Here is a 24,980-nt window from a genome sequence, read left to right on the forward strand (position 1 = left end):
TGGGATTCATTTGGAGCTGTATGTAGAGACTAGTGATTCAGAGTGTAGAAAAAGAGTAGCCCAAAGAGCTCTCTGCATAAAACTGGGATTAATCCTTTTAAACAAAAGGGAGGAGATACAGAAAAATAAAAGCTTCTTTATGACTATTTAAGTCACTGCTTTTGCCACCTTCTTGCTTTGTTCCTTGAATTTCCTTTTCTACCGTCTAGTACCTAACACTTACTGAAGAGTGAGTGGAATTCCTTTTTCCCATTGTTTTGCATTTTTCTTATTCCTCTGCTCTTTACACATATTCCAGTCATTTGGTTGCTTGGAGATCTCAATTCGTTTCTGGAGTCACTGGAGATCCTCTACCTGCTAGAGGAAAAGAGGATCCAACTTCTTTCTATCTCATTGATTTCTAGCTATTGGCAGGAAGTCAGAACATAGACACAGCATGTCTCCGCTTAATTCAGAAGTATGGAAGAGCTACAAAGATGAACAGCTGCATTGGAAGGAAGGCAAGAACATGCTTTAAAAGAGAAACCGATGGAAGAATGTAGTGCTTTCTGAACCAGTTCATTTCAGGCAGCCATTCTCCAAGCAATTTGAATCTTCTGCTTCACACAAAAATTCATTCTAATAACTCATTTGAGAGAGTGTATGGTTTGTTTGTTTGTTTTCACATTGTCAGTAAACGGTGTCAGTGGTAGTTCCTCCAGCTAGTTCCACTGGCTGGCATATTGGATCTGTGATAGTCAGCTGCTGCTCTGGAAAAGGAGAATTTCCTCAGAGTGCAGCACCTTATAATACACCTTATTCAGTGCTTAAGGAGAAGTGCCATTATTTCCCTTTTTTCAATCTTGCCTTTGTGGCATTGGCTCAGAGTGTTCAGCAGAATTCCAGCATGCTGATTTTTGGTGACAGATTATAAAAATAAGATATATATTTTAAGTAGGTGACATGTTGATGCTAATCAATTCCTTTCCTGGTTTCAAATGCCACTTTTTAAAATAATAATTAAAACATGATCAGTGCCAGGCCACTCATGATGTGTCAGTCTGAAAGAGTGAAATTTCAAAAGATGATGAACGTGGTCGGAAAAACTCTGGACTGTCTTTCTTGAGAGTATAAAATATCTTATAAATGTAGCTGAAAAATAACCCAAAAGAAGTGAGACAAAACGTGCATGATCTTTGGCAGATCATCTGATAAGATTAATGTGCTAAAAGATACATGGTAATTATTCCTGTAAGGAGTAGGAAAAAAAAATGTAAGTAGAAGACTCTTAGCTAGAAATATATTACACATTTGAGTTCCAAAACAAAATAGTTATGAACTAGTTTCCTCCCAGTCTCAACAGGGAGAAAGAGAAGGACTTTTTGGACTTACAAAGGCAATGAGATGTGAAACATTTGGAATTTTCTAGTATTTATCATAGTAGCCCTGTAAGTTGCCTTTTAAGTTGGCCAAATAAGCTAAAGAGTCTTCATTAAGTTTGTATCATTTGAGTGTTAAAACATTATGTTTACAACGCCTAAAGTAAACCTGGTGTTCCTGGTACTGCAGACATGCAGTGAGTGCTGTCTACCAGAGGGATCTGTATTACTTCACTGTGGCTGTCCAAAGAGGGCTAAAAAATCTGCCCCAGTGACCGGTCTCCGTATGCCTACGTTGTGCTGCACCTCACCGTGTGGATTAATAAGTAAACTCCACACAAGTATGAACACACCGTAGATGGAGACAGGGGTTTATTCCTCCAGGAGCAGTACATGTACACAACAAGCATGTTTCCAGGGAAGTAAGGCTTACCTGAGTGTGCCTGCACTTACAGCATAGGCATGTCTGATATTCTCCTAAATACCTTGCTTTTTCTATCCATCTGCATTATTCTATCTCATAACTAGGCCTTACATTGTTTAGAGCTAGAAATACCTTTTGCTCCTTTTGCTTGGAGGATCTGAGAATATGCTAGTGCTCCCTAGTGCTGTAGTAATTTAATTAGTATTGCATATGGCACTTAGTTTAGCTGTTGCGAAAATATTTTGGGATCCTTGAATTGGAGGATGCTGTAGTTTAATCTAAATCGTTACAGCTGCTGTCATTTCTGAAGTGCATTTTGGGTCTGCTGTTGAAATCATCTATTTGTTTCTCATCATTAGTGGTGCTGCACTGGTTTAGGAGCCATTTGGGGTACATAACTGGTGCTAAAGGGAAAGGAATTGGTGGTGTAATTGCAGAGATTGGGTCGGATCTTAGGAGGCAGGTGTGCTTTTTTGTAGAAACTCCAGGCATCAGAAGACCATTATGTTTTTTATTAACTCTTGTCCTTCTCTTGAACTAAGAAGCTTCTGACTGTCACTAATTTATCAAGGAATCTGAATACTGAGATTTTATCTTCAACATCTCTTTAGCAATCTTATTCGGTGCCACAGTGCAATGAGAAAGGAATCTGAAGATCATGTAAGAGTGTGTACTTTGACAGAGTAGAAGTAATATTATTATTAGCAGAAATTGTTCTTTCTGACATTGTCTTTATTTTTACCGCGATTCTAGTATAGGTTCCTGAGCTCTTACTTTGGAAATAGGATGTTGTTGTTGCCTGGATGTTACAAGCTTTCCCCAGACAATATTTGCCATTTGAACTCATTCCCAGAACCTCTTCTTGTTCTGTCAGCCTTGCCTCAAGGCATATAACGGGTATTGCCTGAGATAAGCTTGCAAGTTCATCTTGATAGAGCCTTCATTTGCCTTCAACCTCAGTTAAAATGAATGGTTGACCTTCATGCTACAGTGGTACACAGAAGAGCTGCGTATATTCAGGTGGCTTCTCAGGTTTCCAAGTTGAAGATGTAGGGCCTGCCCTTAACTGCTGGTTGGTGTGCTGCCAAGACCCAGTGCTCTTTATGATGAGAAGAGCTCAGGAGATTTTATCACAGCAGAGGCTACTTAAGGAGCTGCATGATTCAGCTGTGTGAGCAACCTCTTTGAGCTGGGAGGTAATTGATGCTGTGTGAAGGCATTAGGGGAAAATTGCTGGTTCAATGAGAGGAAGAATGGACTAAAATTATATACAACACATTGTTAGTTTGCTCCAACCAACATCTGTCCTTTGAGAGGGGTTTGAACGTCACCGTTGGACTAAAACAGGAATAACTTTTTCATCAAAAACACATTCCTGGCATAGTGGCCTTGCTTCCTCCTCTTGGTTTGATTTGTTTTCTTAGCAAATGATAAAGCTCATGATGTGGGTGGGACACGAGGCAGTGGAAGAATAATTAAGATTTTTTATATTATTTTTCCCTGGTTCACTTCTGTCTTGATGTTTCTTTTCTTCCATGCATATACACATTATTGTTGATTATTTAATTTTTTTTTTTCAGTTTTTTTGAATGCATTTTGGAAGTATTTTTTTCTTCTAATTTGATGGTTTCATGAATTTAAGTTGAGTATTTTTTGGCATTTCTACAGCAGGATTTTCACCTCAACATTTGCTACAGTACTTTGGATTTTCATGATATTTCAAGAGAATAAAAGCAGTTTGTTCACTTATTATTTATGCAGTAGATATTTCCTTATGCCCAACAACAGCAGAAGAGTCTTTTTTCTGCATTTGATAATGACATTATATATTGGTTTGTCAAGTGTCTTACTTTGTTTTGGTAGTGAGATAAATGATCAGAGTTGTGTCTAAATGCAAAGAATGAGGTGGGTTTTTTTTTAGGTGAAAGACCAGCTAGCCTGTTTGGTTTTCTTTCTCCCAGTTTTTTAATAGAATTTTTCCTAGGAGGCATTTCATAATGCTTATGTGTCTCCTTTGCTCTTTCTCAAGAATCTCTCATTTGTTTGTTTCATTGTTGACATTAATATTTGTGTTTGTTTTGGTTTTCATCTCCCTGTCTGCAACACTTCCCTCATGGAGTTGGAAGTTTTCATCATTTCCTAGCATGCCACTTGCATAACCAGTGTAAAAACCCATCTATGGAGTACACAGTATGTAGGAATGCAGAACTGAACTCCTCTGTATAATTATCAGTGGATGATGCCTTCCAAAGTATTAAGCTTTAGGTTTCTGTCTAATATTGATGACATTTCTGGCATAGGTACAGATTAATTTAAAATTAATTTGTAAAAGATCACTGTCTGGCAGAACATCTACGGGGACTTGCTGCTTTTCATACTACCAAACAGAACAACATCACAGTAACAAGCACTACAGAAAAGAAAAAATCAATTGAGTTCTGCCTGTATTTAATGGTAAAATACAATTCCCTGTTAGCTTAGTATGTTAAAAAAAATTAAAGATTTACTATATACTAGCAAAGATTTTGAAATAGATATTTTTAAAAAGCTTATCCGACTATGCTAGTGTTTCTTCTTGTATTGCTCTTTAAAAAGTAACAAAACAAGCCTGTTGAGTTCCTGTAATGAATTAGCAAACTTGAAATACGTTTCTTATTATATGCACTCTATATGTTCCTTCAGAATCAAAGATAAATCAGTTTATTTTACAGTGGTCCTCTGATAGCACAAGGTTGATTTCCTGCTTCGTATTCAAGAGACAGGAATGAGGAAAACAAACCTGACCTCATTTGGGGTAATTTTTTTCTTTCTCTGGCTGTTCTGCATTCAGATTGACATTTTCCAATCAGAGAAGCAGGTGCTCTTCTAAATTTTAACACCACCTTTAATGAGATTCTGGCATACATGATGTCCTGTGAGGCTTGTACTTGGATCTATTAATATGCCACATAGGTACTTTTATTAATTCTTCAGCCTTATGGAACAAAGTTGATTACCTCATTTTACATGCGAGTTTCATGGGATGCAAAAAGGGATATAATGAATGGTAAATAAAATAGATTGTTTAATAAAACTTCATGGATTGTACTCTTCATTGTTTAAGTTATAACCGGAAATACACATTGTTGGGTAAAGGCACCTTTTTAGAATATGCTATGGCTTTGAGTATGACACGTTTTATTTACATAAAGCTTCTCTTTAAGGAGACCTTATAGTTAATAGTGTTTTATCACCTACATATAGTTCCGTTGGTTGTGTAGGAGTGCAAAATGACTCAACCAAAAGTTCTCTTGAAGCAGCAGCAAATGAGTGTATGGAGACAGGAGAACAAGACTCACTGCTACTCAGAGGACTACATTGTTTTGGAAAGGAAATTGAGGGTAAGAAAAGGCTACAGCTGCACTTAACAAAACCATGTAAATGTCAGGAAGTTACCTCTTTAGTATGTCTTGGGATAATAACACCTTTCTTTCCCACCATCTGAAACACTTCAGTTGTCAGTGAGTGGATGGTGACATTGCACACATCTCCTGGACTGTGAGTGGTCTAATATAGTTCTTACCCCTTGTGAAAATATATATGGAGCCCAGTTTTTACCAAAGAAACACTTGCATACTCCTTCTGCCAAAAATCCAGACCCAGAAAGTCAACTACTCCCACAAAGATGCCACTTAATGGTGGCTTTTATTACATTCCTTCTAGTTTTCACTCTCATTTAAGCATTTGAGGGACTCTTTCAAGAAGCAACCACAAGTTCTATGTTGTTTTGTTCTACACAGTGTAATAAGCACATATACAGCAAGAACCTCGCAATTCCAGTTTGTCTAAAAGGCCAGTCATTTTACATACTTATAGGTGTTTTACCTCCTGTAAATAAAATGTGTTTATAGGCACAAACAAATGTCCTAGGAAATCAGTCTGGGAACATTTCTTTCAGTAAATTACAGCTTTATTTGAAAAGTGAGCATTCGTTTTTGAACTAATCACAGATAATTGTATTGATAATTCCCTTTTCTTTCTTTCACCAAAGATTCACATTCAAATAAAGCTTACCAGCAGTTCTAGTTATGTGTGCTCTGTGTAAATAGAGCTGAAAATTATGCATCAAAATATAAAACTCTCCCTGAATATGTTTCCTCAGTGCTGGTCTAGTTAGGAGCATCATGACTGGTGGTGGGTGAGGTGGGACTGCATCTCTTCAGAGCAGATGTAACTGGGCATTGTTTGCAGCCATCTGACTCACGAGAAGTGCTGTGAATGCTTTAGGCAGTTGGTGTTAGTTGGAGCGGTTTTAAGGCTACGTTAATTAATGCCAAAGTATTGGCCTGATGCAGAGCTGGCTCAGCATCGGGGCGAATGCAATCAATTTAATGTTAAGTTCATCTGTACGCCCTCAGTTTATGTCATATAAATGTATTAATATTGCTTGACATGTTTATATCTTTATACTGAAATGATACATAGCTCTACATTAATTTATTGCTTTTACTTTATTTCTCATATTTATCCATGGATGGGATAAATTGATCTTGATAAAAGCAATTCTTTCTGTTGACAGTTTGCTATTTGACTTTTGCTGCAATGTGGCTGGATTTAATATCGATGTTTCTCAAAAAGACAGCCTAAGTTTAATGTGTGCCTACAATAAATTATATGTATAATATGAATAGCCAGTTGTGTTTATCCAGAACTGAAAACAGGGAGTTTCCCAAAAATAAATCTAAAAGGGAAATGGTAATCTGGGCCTTTCCAGGGAAATCCGGAAACTTGATTGGGATATTGTAGCTTTCTTTGTACTTACAACTTATTTAGTATTACAGAATGGCTGTTAAATGACAAAAACATCTAAGAATCATAGAATGATTGAATATCTCAAGTTGGAAGAGACCCAGTAGTGTCATTAAGTCTAGCTCCTGGCTCCATACGGGACACCCAAAATCAAGCCATACATCTGAGAGTGTTGTCCAAATGCTCCTTGAACTCCAGCAGTTTGGTGCTGTGACCACTTCCCTGTGGCCTTTTCCTGCACCCAACCACCCTGTTGGTGAAGAAGCTTTTCCTAATACTCAACCTAACCTGCCTTGACACAATTTCATGTCGCTGAGCTCCAACTACACCCCTGGGGGTTTTGGACTTTTTTTCCTGTCTTGAACTGATTGTGATGCCTGACCAAGATGACAACATGAAGGAATATTATCTAATTTCATATGAAATAGGATTAGAGTGGTACAAAGTTTTGAATGGTGTTAGTGAAGCAATTGATTTGATGCAGAAACAAATCAGTTTTTTGAGCATCTGTAGACAAGACAGGACATCAGATACTCATTAATACAATAGGCTTACAACACGCTGTGATGAACACTTCCATTTGTAACAATGCCAAGGAGAGAAATGGTTTGTTTGTTCTCCTGTTTGTTTAGCTCCAGGCCCTAGTTCTTTCCCTAAACATAAAAATCCTTTCTCTGTTTATATGATGTCTACAGCAGAGCTATGGTACAGGTGAGAAGAGGCCAAAACCTAGATGAATGTGTTTTTAACTCCTTTGTGAGGAAAATGTTATTTATTTTTTCACATCAATATATGCTGCAATTGGCCATTCCTGATGAGGAGGATTTTGCCTGTGTGTGACATGATTACACTGGGCATTCTGCTGGCAAATGGACTTAGTGAAATATATTGCTAACCCTTTAACTCGAATAAGTAGTAAAGGTTTTGGTCCTTAGTAGACCATTTCCAGCAGAAGGACAAAAAAAAAAAAAAAAAAAAAAAGAGGAAATTTTAATGTTATTTTCATGTTATTAGACACCCTTAATATCAAAATGGAAAAACAATCTGGAGCAGTTTTCTTATCTCTATACCTTGATTGTTTCAACCATCCTCTACCTTGAAATGTTTACTGTTTTTCTGTGTGTTGTTTTAATTCAGTTTGTTCTGTGGTTTTTTTTTTTCCTTTGGATTTTCTTCTCTGTTCATTAATTTCGTCTCTGCTGTTTTTTTCTCAACTTTGTTGTTGTTGTTTCTCTTTGCCTCTCTCAATGAAAACAGTTTTAACAAAGTAATTCTGCCAAACCTCTCTGAATTTCTGAGAGGCCTTGAGGTTGCCTTTTCTCCATGCAGAACTGTATGCTTAGCTATCTCCTAGCAGTATACCTTATCTCCTAATTTATGAGGGCAGCTGCAAAATTACCACTTCCTATTTTACTGTGTTGGCCCACAACATCAGAGGCAGATGGTGGTGGTATGGCAGTAGAGGTTGAACCTTCCCGCCAATATTCCATTACATTTTTTTGGCATGTGAGAGATGGCAGCAGAGGGCCAGTCTGACAGAATGGTGCCTGACATGGAAGTGTGTATGAAGTAAAGGTGTTTCACTGAATTCCTTCATGCAGAGAAAATACATCCACTGACACTTGCTGAGCTTCTATGTAGGCCAAAGAGTGGATGTGAGTACAGTGAGGCAGTGGGTGATGTGTTTCAGCAGTGGCAATAGCAATGAGTAAGGTGTTCCAGACAATTTTTGTGAGCATAGCATGCAGGCTCTTCTTTATCACTGACAAAAATGTGTCTCTAGTTGTGGTGACTGTATTGAAAAATATTAGATATATCTTATGATATACATCCTATCTATTATGGCAGAAAAGTCAATATAAGGATTTTTTATGAAAGAATATTTTCTGTCATAGTTGTTTTCCTTCTTAATACTCAATATTTATGTATATAAATATACATATAAGACCATTAAAAATGCTCTCTGCTTGTGATAATATTTACTATGATATACAACAGTCCTACAGGAATCAGTGGAGTGCTTTTTAAGGCATCTAAAAAGTAGCTAAACACAATATTTATTGTAAGTTGGCTTACATTACTGTATAGGTTATAAACATTTCTACAGAAGGTATTTTGAAATCAGCAAAGTGTTTTCTTTTTTTTTTCTTTTTCTTTTTCTTTTTTTCTTTTTTAAGGCTAAGACCAAATGAAAGTTCTATCTTCACTGCAGTGCCATACTCCTGAAATCTCATCAAGCAAAAGTATGATGAGAAGTGTTGCCTTTTTTCCTTCTCTTTTTCATGCTTTCTACACTTATGTGCCATTTACAGCTTTTGCCTTGAGAAGTTGCTATATCTGCCGACAGTTGTAAAGATTTTTAAAATATTATTTGTCCCTGGGATTACCTTATTGAATATATTAAAAGAACTAAATGACAAAGGCAAAGTGATGGCAAAAGTAGTCTTTCATGCAAAAGCAGGAGAAGTATTCCTTTCCTGAAGAAAGTCAGATTGCTCTTGCTGAGACTGAGTGAGAATAGTAAGGTCAAAGGGTGTTGTAAAAGTTGAGCATGGTCATGCTAAAAGAAGAATTTTTAAGATCTAGGAGGTACAGGACACAGGACTATTTATGAGAAGTTGTTGAGGCTTTTTATTATATCAGATGTGGTGCTCAAATGTACAGAACACTTCCAGTCTGCTTGCTTGAAGGTATTCCCAAAGAGAGGTGAATGCCAAAGCCTTGTAGCTCCAGGTGCCCCAGACCACTTTGGGCTGTTTCCTTCATGAGGGACATGTGAGCTCCTATGAAGTAGGCCGGTCCGTGCTGCTGCTTTTGGACCAAGTAACCACCTCATACTCAGGAACTGACGATGCAAACGCAGGCCAGGAGCCAAGAGCATCCAGGCAGGAATAGAGAATGGACCAAAGTAACTTTTAAAATGCTTTCAAGGAGCAATGAAGACTTACAGAATGGAAGAAAGAAGACTTTTTATGGCTTTTAGCCTTTGTTCTGCCTCCTGGCTTTAAGTGAATTCACAGTGTGTTCAGATGTGTTTGGGTTTCCCTGCAACTTAGATTCTGATAGCTTTCCATATAGAAGGTTTATTTGTGCCAAATTCAGATGGTCAAGACGGTTTAATAAACCATGTAAGAAACTGGGCAGGAGATAGCAAGTTGTGTAGAGGCATTGTGAAGAACACAGTACAGGAGGTCCAAAGGTTTCTTTTCAAAAGGCTGTGGCAGGGCTAGAATAACAAAGTCTGTGCCTGAGTTTTGCTGAGAAGTAATTTACCTGAAAAAAAAAAAATAAAAAATCTTAAATGATTCAGATGAATGCCACCATACTTTTCCAAGTTTTGCCAAATGTTTCACATTCTCATTTTGTTACTATTTTTATTTAGCTTCTCAGCAGAAGCAGCAGCCTACTTGTTCCCTATAGGAGAGAATTCTGTTTCAGCAATGCCCTGCCTGTATGTCACCCACAAACATGCCCCAGCACAGATTCTTTCATGCCTAGTAGCAAAGGCTAACTATGTACACAACAGCGTTCCACACAACTTTCATAGAATCATAGAATCCTTAAGGTTGGAAAAGATCAGTAGAGATAATCTAGTCCAACCTTCAGCCCATCACCACTAAACCCTGGGCAGCCTGTTCCAATACTTGAACACTCTTTCCAAGAAGAAATTTTTCCTAATATACAACCTGAACAAATGCTAGTGCAACTTGAGGTTGTTGCCTCTTGTCTTATTGTTAATTACCTAGGAGAAGAGATCAACCCCCACCTTAGCACAACCTGTTTTCAGGTAGCTGTAAAGGGCGATAAGGTCTCCCCTTAGCCTCCTTTTATCCCGATTAAATGATCCCAGTTCCCTCAGCTGCTTCTCATAAGACTTGTGCTCAAGACCCCTCACCAGCTTTGTTTTTCTCTGGACACTCTCCAGGGCCTCAGTGTCTTTTTTGTAGTGAGGGGCCCAAAACTGAACACAGTGATTGAGGTGAAGCTTCACCAGGGCTGAGTACAGCGAGACTGTCGGGTCCCTGTTCCTTCTGGCTACACTATTTCTGATACAAGCCAGGATGCCGTTGGCCTTCTTGGCCACCTGAACACACTGCTGGCTCATGTTCAGCTGACCATCAGCCAACATCCCCAGGTCCTTTTCTTCTGCACAGCTTTCCTGCCATTCAGCCCGAAAGCTGTAGTGTTATCTAGGGATGTTTTGATCAAAGTGCAGGACCCGCCACTAGTTCTTGTTGAATTTTATACAACTGGCCTCGGGGCATCAATCCAACCTGTCTATAGGTTCTCTCTATAGGATCTCTCTATAGGGCCTTTCTACACTAAGGCAGATGAACACTTCCTCCCAACTTGGTGACATCTGCAAGCTTACTAAAAGTGCATTCAATCCTCCCATCCAGATCATCAATAAAGATATTAAACAGGACTGCCCTCATTGCTGACCTCTGGGGTATAACCACTCATGACTGGTCATCAACTAGTTTTAACTCCATTCATTGCCACCCTCTGAGCCCAGCCATCCAGTCAGTTTTTTACCCAGTAAAGAGTATGCCTATTTTCCTCGTCCTTGGTGATAATGTTCCCCTCCACATCCAACAAGGGATACATTCTCCTTGACCCTCCTTTTCTTGATAATGTATTTGTAAATACATTTTATGTTATCTTTTACAGTGGTGGCCAGATTAAGTTCTAGCAATGCAGGTTGATTTTCCTCTGTTGGGATTTTTGTTGTTGTTGTTGGTTAGTTTGTTTTTTGTATTGTGTACCTCTCATGTAAACTTAAGTGCTCAGTGAGCTTGTGAACATTTGTTTTGTAAAGGGTGGGCAACATGCAATTCTATGTGCATGCTATCGTGATTAAATATCCTTTGCTAGATATCAGATAAATCCAGGGGATCTTCTTATTGTGTGGGCAGTTTTTTGATTGAACTTCGTTGTAAGCTGTTTGTGCAGTACTGTCGCATCCACTCTATCGCTACAGTTATTGTGTGATTAGAATTTGGAGCATGCTACCACCATTAATTGAAATATCCTGTTCTTAAGATAATTGTTTACAGAACTGTGTCGTATCACTAAGTACAATCATGAACATTTAAATACCTTTTTTAGGATGTAATATTTTGTAATGGCTTACAAGACAAGACCCTTGGCTATCCCTATGCTACACTTTGTATTTAATCTTACTGCAGTATTGTCAGACATTTCAGTGTTCTTTGGGGATCCCAGTCCTTCATGTTTATTTTGCTTGCTGTTTGTCACGTACCAAAGTTACATAGTCCTGCACTCTTGTATAAATAACTGTTTTGAAGAAAATACTTCTGTGGATTTATCCCTGTTGAAGAAATACAGTACACTCATGTGTACAATAAACAGAAATGTATTTTGGAAGAAATTGATTTAAATGTATGTAGCTAAGTTTGGGATTGGTTTACTATAAAACCACAAACTAGAGAAGCAATTTGCCCACTTTAATTCTCCTTTTAGTGTTTAGAATATCTTTTTCAGTCAAGGAGACACAGACAAAACTTAATTGCTTCAGCAGATTTTAGATCAGAGCTTGAAAGTTGAGACTTTTACTGCTGTTACTCGGGAGTAAATATTAGATAGATAATATCAATACCGTTATAACCTGTAACAAGATAATGACAGTAACATAAAGTGAACTATTAAGGTACGTATGGAATTTTATTGCTGATAGTGAAGTAATGTTAATCTGATGAAGGAAGCTGAAGCAAAGCCATCTGGTGTAGTGTTTCAGAAGTCTCTCTGTGGAAATGTTCAACTTAAGAGGTACATCAGTTAAGAAAATTTCAAACTTAATTTTCCTCACTAATTCATGGGTCCCAAATGTATACATTCTTCAGTAAATGAATAAGAATGTGTGTTCCGTATGTTTTAAAGAAGTTTCTCCAAAGTATTTATCCTTACATTTATATCAGAAATGAGAGACATTCATCAGGTCATGCTGAAAAAGGTAATTTTTGGTTATCAGAGGCCTTAAGGAAGTTCTGTATAAACTGAAGGAAAAAAATTGTTTTAAGGACTATTTATTTCCATACCTATTTTATGCACTAAATAATGTAGTAAACAGTTGAATTTTTAACAAAGAGTCTGCTTTTCACAGTAATTCTTGAAATATGAGACCTCTCCACCTCCTCCAAAGAATTTATGTTCCTATGACCTACCTCACTTGCATTTTAGGTTCCTATATACATCATTCTCATCCTCGAAACTCCCACTCAGCAGCTGCCTGTTTTGGCAGTGCTTGTAATCCATCCATAGCCATCCCAGGTTTTTACATTAAGCATCTGTATGGACTTAAAATTGTATTTCTAAGAATGCTCAGAAGCTGTATTGGCTTCAAAGAGACAAGCACCTTACCAGCAAGGTTTACTTAAAGTACAGGTGAAATAAGCACCTGTCTACTGTAGCAAAAGGTTATGGTTGGGGGAAAAAAAAGCAGTGCGTCAGAATGAAGTATTCAGTATTCATTGGCAATAGCTGTTTCTTATTACAGAAGAGAGGAGGAGAGGAGAGGAGAGGAGAGGAGAGGAGAGGAGAGGAGAGGAGAGGAGAGGAGAGGAGAGGAGAGGAGAGGAGAGGAGAGGAGAGGAGAGGAGAGGAGAGGAGAGGAGAGGAGAGGAGAGGAGAGGAGAGGAGAGGAGAGGAGAGGAGAGGGGAGGAGAGGAGAGGAGAGGGGAGGAGAGGGGAGGAGAGGGGAGGGGAGGGGAGGGGAGGGGAGGGGAGGGGGGGGGGAGGGGAGGGGAGGGGAGGGGAGGGGAGGGGAGGGGAGGGAAGGGAAGGGAAGGGAAGGGAAGGGAAGGGAAGGGAAGGGAAGGGAAGGGAAGGGAAGGGAAGGGAAGGGAAGGGAAGGGAAGGGAAGAAGGAAGGAAGGAAGGAAGGAAGGAAGGAAGGAAGGAAGGAAGAGCAAGCAGAATTCAATTAATTTTCATATGATTCTACTTTATTTGGGAGTAAAAATGACAAAATCAGCAAAAGCAGTTTTTCTGATCCTAACCCAATAGACTAAATGCAGACCTACCCACAGAAGTCCTCAAAGTGACACTCTGCACACTTTTGTATGATTTAAGTGGCTGTGTAGGCTCTCCTGTGTTGCCAACCTCCTCACAGACAGAGCTACCTCAGGAGCTAGTGGTGCCAATTGTGCCATCCTGCATCACAGTCCCAAGAAAAATATTCATCATTACGTGGAAAGGGGAAAAAAGTGGTATGCTACAGGTTTTTGAGAGAAGACCTGATGCTCCTTTTACAAAGGATCATTTCTGTTTCTTACATTAGTAAGAAAAAATACAAAAGGGATTTTGGAAGGAAAGGCTGGAGCACACTCTTCTCTCCAGAATGAATGCCTGTAATCTCTAGCCAGCAGAGTTATTTGTTTGTGTTTTCAGTGTCCCTTTCTTCTTCATCCTCTGCTTCCTGCTCACAACTTCCCAAATCTTGAATTATTTTCTTCATAGTGGTGTGGCTGCAATGAGAGTATCCCCTCCCTAATCCCTTACAGAAGCCTTTAGTCCCAAGGAGTCATTGTGTGGGAGGCAGAAGATATGGATTTAATTAAATTTAAGACAGTGGCCCTTTAAAGTGAGTCAGTCAATCCCTATCCTTCATTTCTAGTCTGGTATTCAAGAGACAAGAGTATCACTGGAGTGTATAATTTAAAGAGAAACATGGGACAGTGAGTGAAGAGTTGCAGATGTGGAGCACAATCCCTTGAGGAGTTCAATGGTGAGTGCCCTCTGTATGGTCAGTCACGAGGACCTGGAAAACAGACCTCAAACTCAGAATTGCCAGCTGTTTTGTGGCATAAGGGAGATAGATTTGGCCTTGAAGTAAAAAAAAAAAAAAAAAAAAAAAAAAAACACCACCACATTTGAAGAACTAACAGTAGCATTTGTACTTACATATCAGGCAATGATGTCTATAGTGGGGAAGATGAAAAAAATATATCAGGTAATGGCTGAGCTTTCACGTAGCTCTTTGAAGACCTTTTTCTTCTTCAGATATCAGCTCTTGTTATTCTCGGATGGCAGACTGGTAGACTCTAAGTGATCATCTGATTTACATTCATTTATAAGATGTTCATGTGCTTGGATTCAGCAATGTCAAGTCCTAAAAATCCTACAATTCCGTTTGCAGATATGTCCAGAGCTGGAAGTGTTTTCCAGTGTCCAGTCTCACATCTTCCAGTCATTTTTATTTCTGGTTAAAAATTCACACCATATTATTAAGTTGTAACATTAAGAATCAAAAAATATGCATCTTATTTGTAGGAGGGATACAGGCAATCTAGTATGGATATTAGTTTGAAGCAGTAGGGCCCAGTGTATGCGCAGAAGTACTGATATAAGAAAAGCCTCTCCTACCACAAAGTCTCATTAAAGAACTTCAGTGTTAATTTGCGTCACTGTGATCTTTACATACATAAGCCTTGATCCCTGATCTTTCCTCCATTTGTCTTTGCAATATGATAGAAGATTCTGCATTTAAACATCATATAATTATCCATCTAAACTATCACACACTATCAAAACCTCTTTGGTCTTCAGACTTGAAGTTTACATATAAGTATGATAATACTCAGCGTAAGAATGGGATAGTTTGTTAATAAATATACTTCAACATAAGTGGTGCATTTATCAGATGCTAGATTCCATTGTTTTTCTTTCTATTTTATGTATCTATATGTCACTACTTTTACCCTGAGCTAAGAGAGTTTTTTTCCTTTGTCTTCAGAGGTAAATAGCAGATGAAAAAAAATCTGTTCTGAATCTTGGATGTAATTTAGGAGGGTGGTGTAGTCCTACAGAAATGTGTAGCAGAATCCCAAAAAGTAGGATATACCTTTGAAGATTTTTATTGCAGATAGGACACAGATGAAGGACAGTCACCAGGCCATGGGGCACCCCTTCCTGAAACAGCCTGTTTCGGTGTGGTGTGCAGTTAGAGCTCTCATTATAGTGTTTAGTCAGATCTCCCCTTTCATAATAGAAAACAAGGGTATTCAAAACGTTTCAACCTTTTACTTTCCATAGGATGGTCCTTCCAGATCTGTTTGTGTTACAAAACCAATATATGACATAGGGCTTTTGAAAAGAAGTGAGGAAGAATATAATGTTGAATCTAATTTGGGATGACAAGCTTTCTGCTGCAAAAACAATGATAAGACTATTGTGTTCCCTTTGTTATTTAAGATTATGATTTGGCAGAATTTACTTCATACATAACATTTATTGTGCTGGATGATTGCTATTTTAAGTATTATCATCATCCAAATGGGCATACCTTTATCTTGGGGCAACCTTTCAAAAGGAAAAAAAATCATGAAGCAGTATTCCTATTGTGCTGAGCTGCATCCTTAGTCATTCGAGCCCTAAAACTGATTTGTATATTTGAACCGCAGAAATATATGCGTAGGCTGTCATCTGTGCACGTAATTTCATTTCCCTAAATTTCAGCAAGGTAGCAAAAGGCCGAACACTCGGACAATGATTATTACTGCTAACACATGCACCAGAAAGACCTGTTTCAACAAAAATGAATGACAGTAAGAAGAGGCCCAGATCATTTTTGCTTGAAGTCATTAATATGTTCAATTAATATTATGCTACCTTCAATATCTGAAAGCTGTGCTGAATATGTGAGACATGTTTACTGATATTGAATTATAAATTATAGTGTTTGTAACAAAAAACTTTTAACTATCAAAGCCCAGAGAAAAGTTAAGTAGAAGTTAAAGTGCCTTGTTATAAAATATGCAGCTCAGAAAGCAGACTTTATTTTGTTTATTTTGATTTGCAAAATCATTCTTCCACATGAGAGGAAACCAAACAATTCAAATCACTTCCTAAGCCTCAAAAGACACAAGCTGGATGGAGACTTTAATTACAAAGTTAGTTGCCGTCTTTCTGCCACTGATTTCTTGTAACAAAAGAGCAAAAGTATGTATTAATATTCTTGCATCTTTATGTATTAGAAATTTGCCTTCCCATACTTAAAAAGAAGTGCTGGAAAAGAGGGTTATTTTGATCCCTGGGCCAAGTTCTTTAATGCCAAATCGCAATGTGGAAAGAATGTCTCCATCCAAGTTATAAATCCTTAAAATGAGCTTTGATGGAAAATGTGGAGTAGTTTCACAGTGGAATCTCCTCAGCTCCATGTGAGGAGCCCCACTGCTGCATCTATGGGGCAGGTGTTCGTTCTGTCCAGAACTGCTCTGGTGACTTACTGCTTTTACTCAGAAAAGAGCAAGGATGATTTTATTCTGCAAATTACTTTGTGATTTCCAGACAGATCTGAGTATTTTTCTCTGTTCTTCTTTGTTAAAATGAATGTAAGACTAGTCTTGAAATTTATCCTAGAAGTGACAAGATATGCATGAGATGGAAGATCGATGCAAGTATGGAATAAATGATATCTCACTCAGGGGAACAGAAAGAGGCCTCTGGTGCAGAGAGCCATCATTTCTATCCTGGATAGCCCAGGAAGCAAAAAAAAAAAAAAAAAAAAAAAGGCTTTCTTTTACTTCTCCTCTTTTGAACAGGCACAAGTGCTTCTTCCCAACTCACCTATTTCTTCCAAGGGAGATCTCATTTGCCAGGAACTGTTGTAGACAGCTGTGGTTGAAAGCTTTACCCAGGCTCAGATAATGTGCAAGTGCATTTGGACCTGTAGAAAAACGGAGTTTTGTATCAGCTCATTTATTTGGTCTGGAGAATACTAGCAGTGTTCTGTTGGTCAAAGTAATTCCTTAATGCATCACCACTATCAAAAAGAAAATATTTCCACTGCATATTTGTTGCTGCTGTAGCATCTATAAGAATACCTCCGTGTGTCCCACTACAGAGGACAGTTGGCACCTTTTTCCATCATATCCTCCCTCTTCCTCATCACTTTTGGGGCACACATATGTGAATATTAGCAGGAAGAATTGTTGGGTCAGATTCTGTTGCATGGGCTGTATGCTGGCTAGTGAGTGGATTACATCCAGCGTGCTCCTGAAACACATCTCTCTTTTTTTTTTTTCCACGTGAGAGACATCCTGCTCATATGCAGTAAGTGATGGGACATTACCTTTAGGAGTGCTCTCCACATCTGAACTGATATGTCAAGGCAGACTCACCTTCTGAATGGTGTCTCCGGGTTTCACAGTAATGCCCAGCAGAGAATGCTGGTTGTCTTTGCCCTTATAATATTAATGAGATACCAGTTTGAATCAATGTTTTATATAAAAGATGCAATGAATAATAGAGCCACTATTTTACTGTAGTTTTGCTAAAAGGATGCAAGAATGTGCTCTGAAGTTGAAAAATACAGGTAAGAAACAATTCCAAAGTTAGAGGTACAGGCAATTACATGGAGTATTAATATCTAAACATCTCGAGATTGGCTGCTATGGAGGCTTTCTTTGTGTGAGTCTTGTCTTCTCTTAATTCAGGAAGCTTGAGGCCAGTATTAATAACTGTGGTGTTGTTGCTCTTCTGACAAGAATCTCTGCTGCAATACAAATCTTCAGGGGCCCAGCAGCTGCATTATGAATATCTGGCTCCTTCCTGTGGTACTTCATTGCTATTGCACAGGGCTGACGAGCAGCTGCAATAAGATAGTAAGCAAAACAATGTGTTTAAACTATAAAGCAAATTGGTACGATTATTTTCAAAAGATGAGTAAGTTCTTTCACTCTATTAAGAGTTGATTTTTGTTTAATTTGCACTACACAAATCACTTAGCAAACCTTACCCACCCACACACAGATACATGCCTCAGTGCCGTTGTTAAATATTGGCCTAAACACATGTATTAAATTAATCTGAGTTGGATTTGTTAAGAAATGTGTGGAAAGAGAGAGCAGCACATCAGGACAAATGTCATTTGGGTGATTCACAAACTCTAAGTTGAATAAGTCATCTAAAAATTGCCAGTGATGGTTGAATGTTATTATTTCCATTCATTCTCTTTGCTGTGATTAAAGAAATTTTATTTCATTTAATTGTATTTTTGTCTGATAATTACAGAGTAACATTGATGGATACATTCTGCTGTTTGTAACACAGAATCATACTATAGGGATTCTGACATTTTGGTTAATTTCTGTGTACCTCTTAAACAATTTCTATTCGTAAACTTGTGATTGTTGTCATTTGCTCAATCAAATTGAGAAACAGGGTATCAGGAATGTCATTTAATACTTACTTCACTCTGTTAAATGAAATGTATTGGCTTCCATTTTGCCTATAAATTGTATCATTCTAGTTTCATTTTTCTGGGCTTATATTTTTAGTTGTGTAAATATTTTTCCTTCTCATGTAATTTGCTCCACGTTAAAAAAAGTGCCACCCCCAGCTTTACTTTGAAGCACATGAGTTGGAGTGTGTTTTCTGTAGTAAGTTAAATCCTGACATAAATCGGATGCTAGATCTGTCTTTGATGGCAGGCTAAATATAAATATTGAACCGTTGTTTGCAAAGTTAGCCCTTTTCCTTGTTAAGAGGAGGACAGAAACTAATGAACTGTGCTTTTGTAGCCTGGGGAGAAAACCTGCAATAAGAAAATATTTAAAAGGTCAGAACCAGACTTTCAGTTAAGTTTTCCTTAGTAAAGAGACAGGATAAAGGCATCTCTTTGCTAAATGATTTGCTCACCTTCTTCTGACACTAGTCAACGCATTGCCCAACTTCTCCTTATAAAGGCCAGCAGCTTTAGGGACACTCCAACACATGTTGTGCTACCCACAACTCATTGGCCAAGAATAGCTCTGTTGAAGTAGAGTTGTGGTCATGCCCTCTCGTCTGGCAAATTCCATTCATCGGGGACTCTGGGACTGCTATGGAGACTCTTGTGGGTATTCAGCATCCAGTTTAGGCCACACACTGGAAAACAGCCCAAGAAATAGATATACAGCCTTTGCAGTCCATGGCATAGCATGCTGGAGAAGAGTGAAAACAAGACATTAATCTCTTTTTGTACAAGCATGATTTGAACAACTGTCTATGGGTGAAAAGCTCTAAGTGCTATCAACATTGAGCTGTCTCCACTGTTTTAAATAGGCTGAATACATTACACTAGTTAGTCACATAACACATTTATTAAGTTAAAAACAACGTATTTCCTCTTTGGCTGGCTGTTAAAAATTCTTGTGTTCTACTTTTTTCAGGTCTTTTGTTTGTTTGTTTGTTTGAGAAAAAAAAAAGGAATATCAATCATATTGGTCTAGTCTGAACATAAAATAGAAGACAGAATCTTGCTGTGCTGAAAAGTAATATTTCGTATGGCTGTGAGCCATTGCAACCCAGGTATTCTGCAGCAACCAGCAACAGTTTTCATGATAGGTAACTGTTTGCCTATTTTTCCAACTTTTGTTTGCTACAAGATAAAGGGGAGAAAAAGAAGAAACTGTGAGAGGCTTGCTAATGTCAAGGGATTCCTTCTGGGAAATAAGTTCTTGAGAACATCCCTTTCCCCAAAAGATATGAGGCTGGTATTGTGAACAGAAGAGAGCACTAGAGTCTAGTGCTCTCTTCTTTCATACTAATACACTCTCCTTCTTTCATACTAATGAAGGAGGACATGGTTGTGTTCTAGAGAGCATTTTAAAGGACGAATATGAAAGATGGGTAATATCTATTGATTCCCAGATATCTAGGGAGGAAACATTTTCATACAGTGGAAAAATGTTTAATATCTTTTCAGATATAACCTATCCTCCTAAATGGCATGGAATTCTGTCACGAGGTCGCAGCATAACTCAGCTGGCTGCAACTGTTGTTCTTCCTAAGCAGCAGCACTGGCACATAACAGAATGACAGTGGTGCACACTAAGTATGGAAAGCTGCCTTCTCGATAGCAACAGACCATTTTCAGAACTGAAAATCTATATTCTGTAGCAAGCAAATAAACAAAAATATGTAGAAGGATCTTGATTCCTGGAATATGTATTTTCCCACCATGACTATTTATAAAACTCCCTGATTAAAAAAAAAAGAGAAAAAAAAAAGAAAAAAAATCAGATTAAAAATATATATATAGAGAAAAAAATGATTACAACTCAGAATATCTGGGTTGTATTTTCAGCTTTGCTTGCCCTTGAGCGAGACATGTTAAAAAAAAATATATATATATATATATATAAAGTACTCTGATCAAGCCTTTATTCGTTGGTTTCTCTACATCTTAAATAAAGTCTGGGGGTGATCTCATTTATTTATTTCTGTAAAGCCTGTTGAGGTGGCTCTGTGGAAGACACTAACAAAGTGTTATGAGTTATTGCATTAGACTGATTGTAATTCTGAAATCCAGTTGACATTTCACATTTGACGTTGATTGGGTGTGGTAGCATTTCTGCATTAATTTGAAAGGGGGTTAATTACAGCACTACCTTTGTGTATAATTGCCTGGTTTATAATTAAAGCATTCGCAACAAATGGTAGTAACCTGTGAGATCCCTGTTCTTTTTCACTCAGTGAAACTAACGTATTGCAAAGTGTTTTGTTTCTTCACCAGTCCTGCCAAGTTGCTCTCCTGTGTTCCTTACAGCAACGTGTGGAGTATCGAGGTGAAGTTCATAACTATATTTGGGAATGAGAACTGATTTCCTCTAACCTCTGGAAGGTTAGCATGACAAGCAGTTGAAGAATGCTAGGGGAAACCATTGTTAACACAAGCAGGCTGTGCCCAAGCTCAGATTGCCCCACTGAATTCAGCTTCGTGTTGCAAGTGGTTAAATCATCTGATGCCAGGACACAGCTTGGACCACATAAACACAGTATTGGCTCTCTTCTGCTATCAGGTTGTTGAGGCTAGTCCTCCGCACTGCAGATAGCAGCAACTCCACCATACTTCTTCAGCTGTTGGAGCCTTGCACAGGAGCAAATACTTCTGTTTCAGCTGGGTCTGTGAACCACGGGCCTAAGGGAGGAAGCCTGGGAGGAAATGAGTAAGTCATCAGCCCGCCCCAGCATGTAGTAGTGAGGCTGGGGCTGGGTTCCTGGGCTGATCAGTGCAATGAGGAGGAAGTGTTGCAACCACTGACCCATCTGTGCCTTCTCTGGAACAGCCTCAGAATAAAATACAATAATAATAATAATAATAATAAATAAATAAATATATAAATGTTTTTGGGAAATGTTACTGGTCAGTTAATGCAAGATTAAATTATCTACTGCTAGCTCTGAAAAGAGGAGAGCTCCAATAAAAGGGGAGTGCCAACTACAAGCAAACTGTTGCATGAAATTACAAGGCTTTTATCTCTTGTTTTGTGCAACTTTTCTTTGCAACTGAGCACCATCAGTGATGACATATACTGGAGATTTTTGCTGTCCTGACGAGTTTAAGATAAAATTACAGTTATGTTGATAATCATTGTGAAGGGGGTTCTCTATGTCCCTTGTTATTTGTACCCAAGAATTTAGTGTGAAATATGTAGTGCATGCACGCATTCTTATAATTTCATGTATCCATCTGCATGCTTCTCATTTTCTTCAACTGACTCCTGAGCAGTTGGGTTCATGGAAGAATGAGATGAATGAAAACGGAGTCCTGTGGGGAAGGGGACAAACTGAAGCAAGTGGTGACCCTTTGTAAAGAGAGGAAATTAAACATGACATTCCACTGCCAACTGGATATTACTTTGCTCTATGGTCTCTGTCAACAGCTCTTCACTTTTTGATTTTTTTGCAATACTTTTGAAGTGCAAAAACTCCTTTGACTATCACCTCATCTCACTTTTTTTCCCATTGTTTCACGACTGTCAAAATACAGACCATCGGTACAGTTTTGTGGCCACTGGTGTGATGTGGATTATCAACTTTCGATAGCAAATCACCCATATTTATCACAATTCGCTTCCATCTCCACTGTTTAGATTCTTCATACTTTCTACTTTTAAATTTACAAAAAAAGAAATATATGAAGTGTGGGTGGGTGAGGTCTGTTCTTTGAGTATTAGATACTTGCACAGCAGCTGCTAGAATAAAATTTCTCTGGCTGCGTACTAAGACGGTAGTTCAAATTGCAGTCAAAATTAGGATTGGTACATCAGATTATGTGTGGGTGTGACAAATGAAAAAAATGACATGCATGGTAAAGCATTTTTATTTGGAGTACAGAATCAACCCAAAATAATATTAGTGGGTATTAAATTCTGTATGTTCCAGTGGATCAGTTTCATTGGAGTACAGAAAATAGTTCAGCTTATAGTAGGAACTCAGAATACTTAAGATGCATTATTTTTAAAGAATGACTGAAGTTGAAACACTAGTAGTAGGGTGTATGTGATGCTATGGGTGTGGTATGTGCCTTTTATCCTCCTGAATTCATATTGTTCTAAATATTTGTTAATACTATCTTTGGAGACTCCACATTGGCATTCATTATATGTATTTATACACACTGATGAAACACTTTCATATCTACTGTTGGCTTTGAAAAACATTTTAATGGAGTCTTCCGTGTGTTTCACCTGTATAGTAATGAAAAAAAGAGTTCTGGTTGGTATGACCCAAGCAGACTTCTGGATACAGGAGGGAAATTTAGGTCCCCAGCAAGCAGCAGCATCCTTTGGCTGTGGGAGACTTGAATCCCCTCCCACAATTTGGTGCCATGTAGTTATTTACAGTTATTTAAACCTGCCAAGAAAGCTAAGGCAAACCAGTTGGTAATCCACTTGCAGGAATTTTCAGGAGGTATAGGATAGTCCAAACCAACTGAGATTTCCTATCAATTTTACTGAAGAGTGAGAAAACCTGTGACAAAGGTTTTCAGGGTACAAATGAGTCTGGCTTGAGTGTGGACTAAGCAATGATACCTTTGCTGGGTGGAAAGTGGATGTTGGTTCTCCAGATAAGGCTCAGGACTGGCAATTTCCAGTTTTTCCATGGTTCTGCCACAGATTTACTTGAATTAAGCAAATAGTTCATGGCTTTGGTCTCTGTTTTTCTGTTCACAAAATGGAATTCTGACCCCTTCCTCCCAAGGGTCTCTGAGGTTAAATAAAAGGATGTTTACAAAGTGACCTCATGTTGTTCTCATAGATGAGGTGCAGTTTCAACAATTTCAAACAATAACCTCAGCATAGAGGGTACCACAGATATTATGTATACTTACATAGTGATGCTGCTATGCATATATGCTTTCTTTCAGCAACCACATGCAGGGACAGCAAGAGGGTCTGTCCTTTCTCCTAGGGTGGGGAGAGGGACTGTGGGCACCCCACAGATAAGACTCAGCCCTTGCTGCCAAGAGCCATTGATACTCTGATGCTGTGCCTTGCCTGGGCAAAGTTTCACTGGTCCAGGCTGCCCTGTCTGCTGGGAAACACGGGAGACAGCATGAGGTCTTCTGGGGGGCTCCAGGCCTTCAGCATGCATGAGATGGTGTCCCTGACTCTCTATCTCACCTGCTTCCAGCCTCCCTCCTTCTTGTTTTGGTGGATGTCGTTCAGCTGGGCCTTTCTAACCTTCCATTGGTTGCTTTCAATTTTTGTGCAACACACAAAACCACGGGAACAAATGAACTGCGCAGGGCGGGAAACTGTGCTTATTGCAGCAGTGTGGCAGAGGCACTGTCACAGGCAGGATCCCAAGCAACAAACCAATGAAGTCTCACCAAAACACAGGCACACGCACTTCTGCTCTCGCTTTCCCTTTGGCAGTCTCTGCCTGCAGGGCGTGTGGCAGGGTGTGAGTGTAGGTAGGGGCACGGCGGGAGGTAGAACTGGGGCAGACCTGACTGATTTATGGCCTGAGTTTCCTCTACTGTCATAAGGGGAATTTTGCTTGGTCACAGCAAGCTTGAACCCTCATGAAACACAGTGAATCATTTGATGTTAAAATAAAACAGAAAAACGGCAGTGGGAGGGGCATGGCTGTTTTAAAAAAAAATAACGTTAAAATTGTTTCCTTTGGTGCTGACTTCTTAAACTGGAATGCGATCCAGAATAGTTCTCGTGTGCAAGCCAACATTTGTTTTAAGAATTTTTATTGTCTTCTTTCCCTCTCCCCTCTCTCCGTCCTGCCCTCCCCTCTGCTCTGCAGATTTACACTGACTGGGCTAACCACTACCTAGCAAAATCTGGCCACAAGCGGTTGATCAAGGATTTGCAACAGGACATTGCAGATGGAGTTCTGCTAGCAGAAATCATCCAGATCATCGGTAAGACCCAGGCTCGGAGAAGTACTGTGAGCTCTTTGCGTGGGGGAATATATAATTCAAGTTGAATGTATTATTTAACAATAAGATGAACCCGGAATAATATGATTTGACTGACTCCATATGTCTCTGATATTTGTGTGGTTCATCCTTGTCTTAATTAAAAAATATGTTTATGTGAGCATGTTTGGAGCTGTCTGTTTAACCATACTTTAAATGGCCAGAACTGTATCTTACACACTTTGAAT

The 24,980-nt window shown here is 38.7% G+C and overlaps 1 protein-coding gene across 6 annotated transcripts in view; it reads left to right on the forward strand.

The window, feature by feature from the left end:
* Positions 1-24,980, forward strand: part of NAV3 (neuron navigator 3) — a 258,341-nt gene that overhangs the window by 53,338 nt on the left and 180,023 nt on the right. For all 6 annotated transcript variants that reach the window (XM_090139108.1, XM_090139109.1, XM_090139114.1 and 3 more), the window contains exon 2: positions 24,618-24,735. In XM_090139108.1, coding sequence (XP_089995234.1) covers positions 24,618-24,735 — 118 coding nt within the window. The remainder of the gene's footprint in view (positions 1-24,617; positions 24,736-24,980) is intronic.

The sequence above is a fragment of the Phasianus colchicus genome, chromosome 1, assembly GCF_987193195.1.
Source record: "Phasianus colchicus chromosome 1, bPhaCol1.hap1.1, whole genome shotgun sequence".
In the NCBI taxonomy this organism is placed as follows: domain Eukaryota; kingdom Metazoa; phylum Chordata; class Aves; order Galliformes; family Phasianidae; genus Phasianus; species Phasianus colchicus.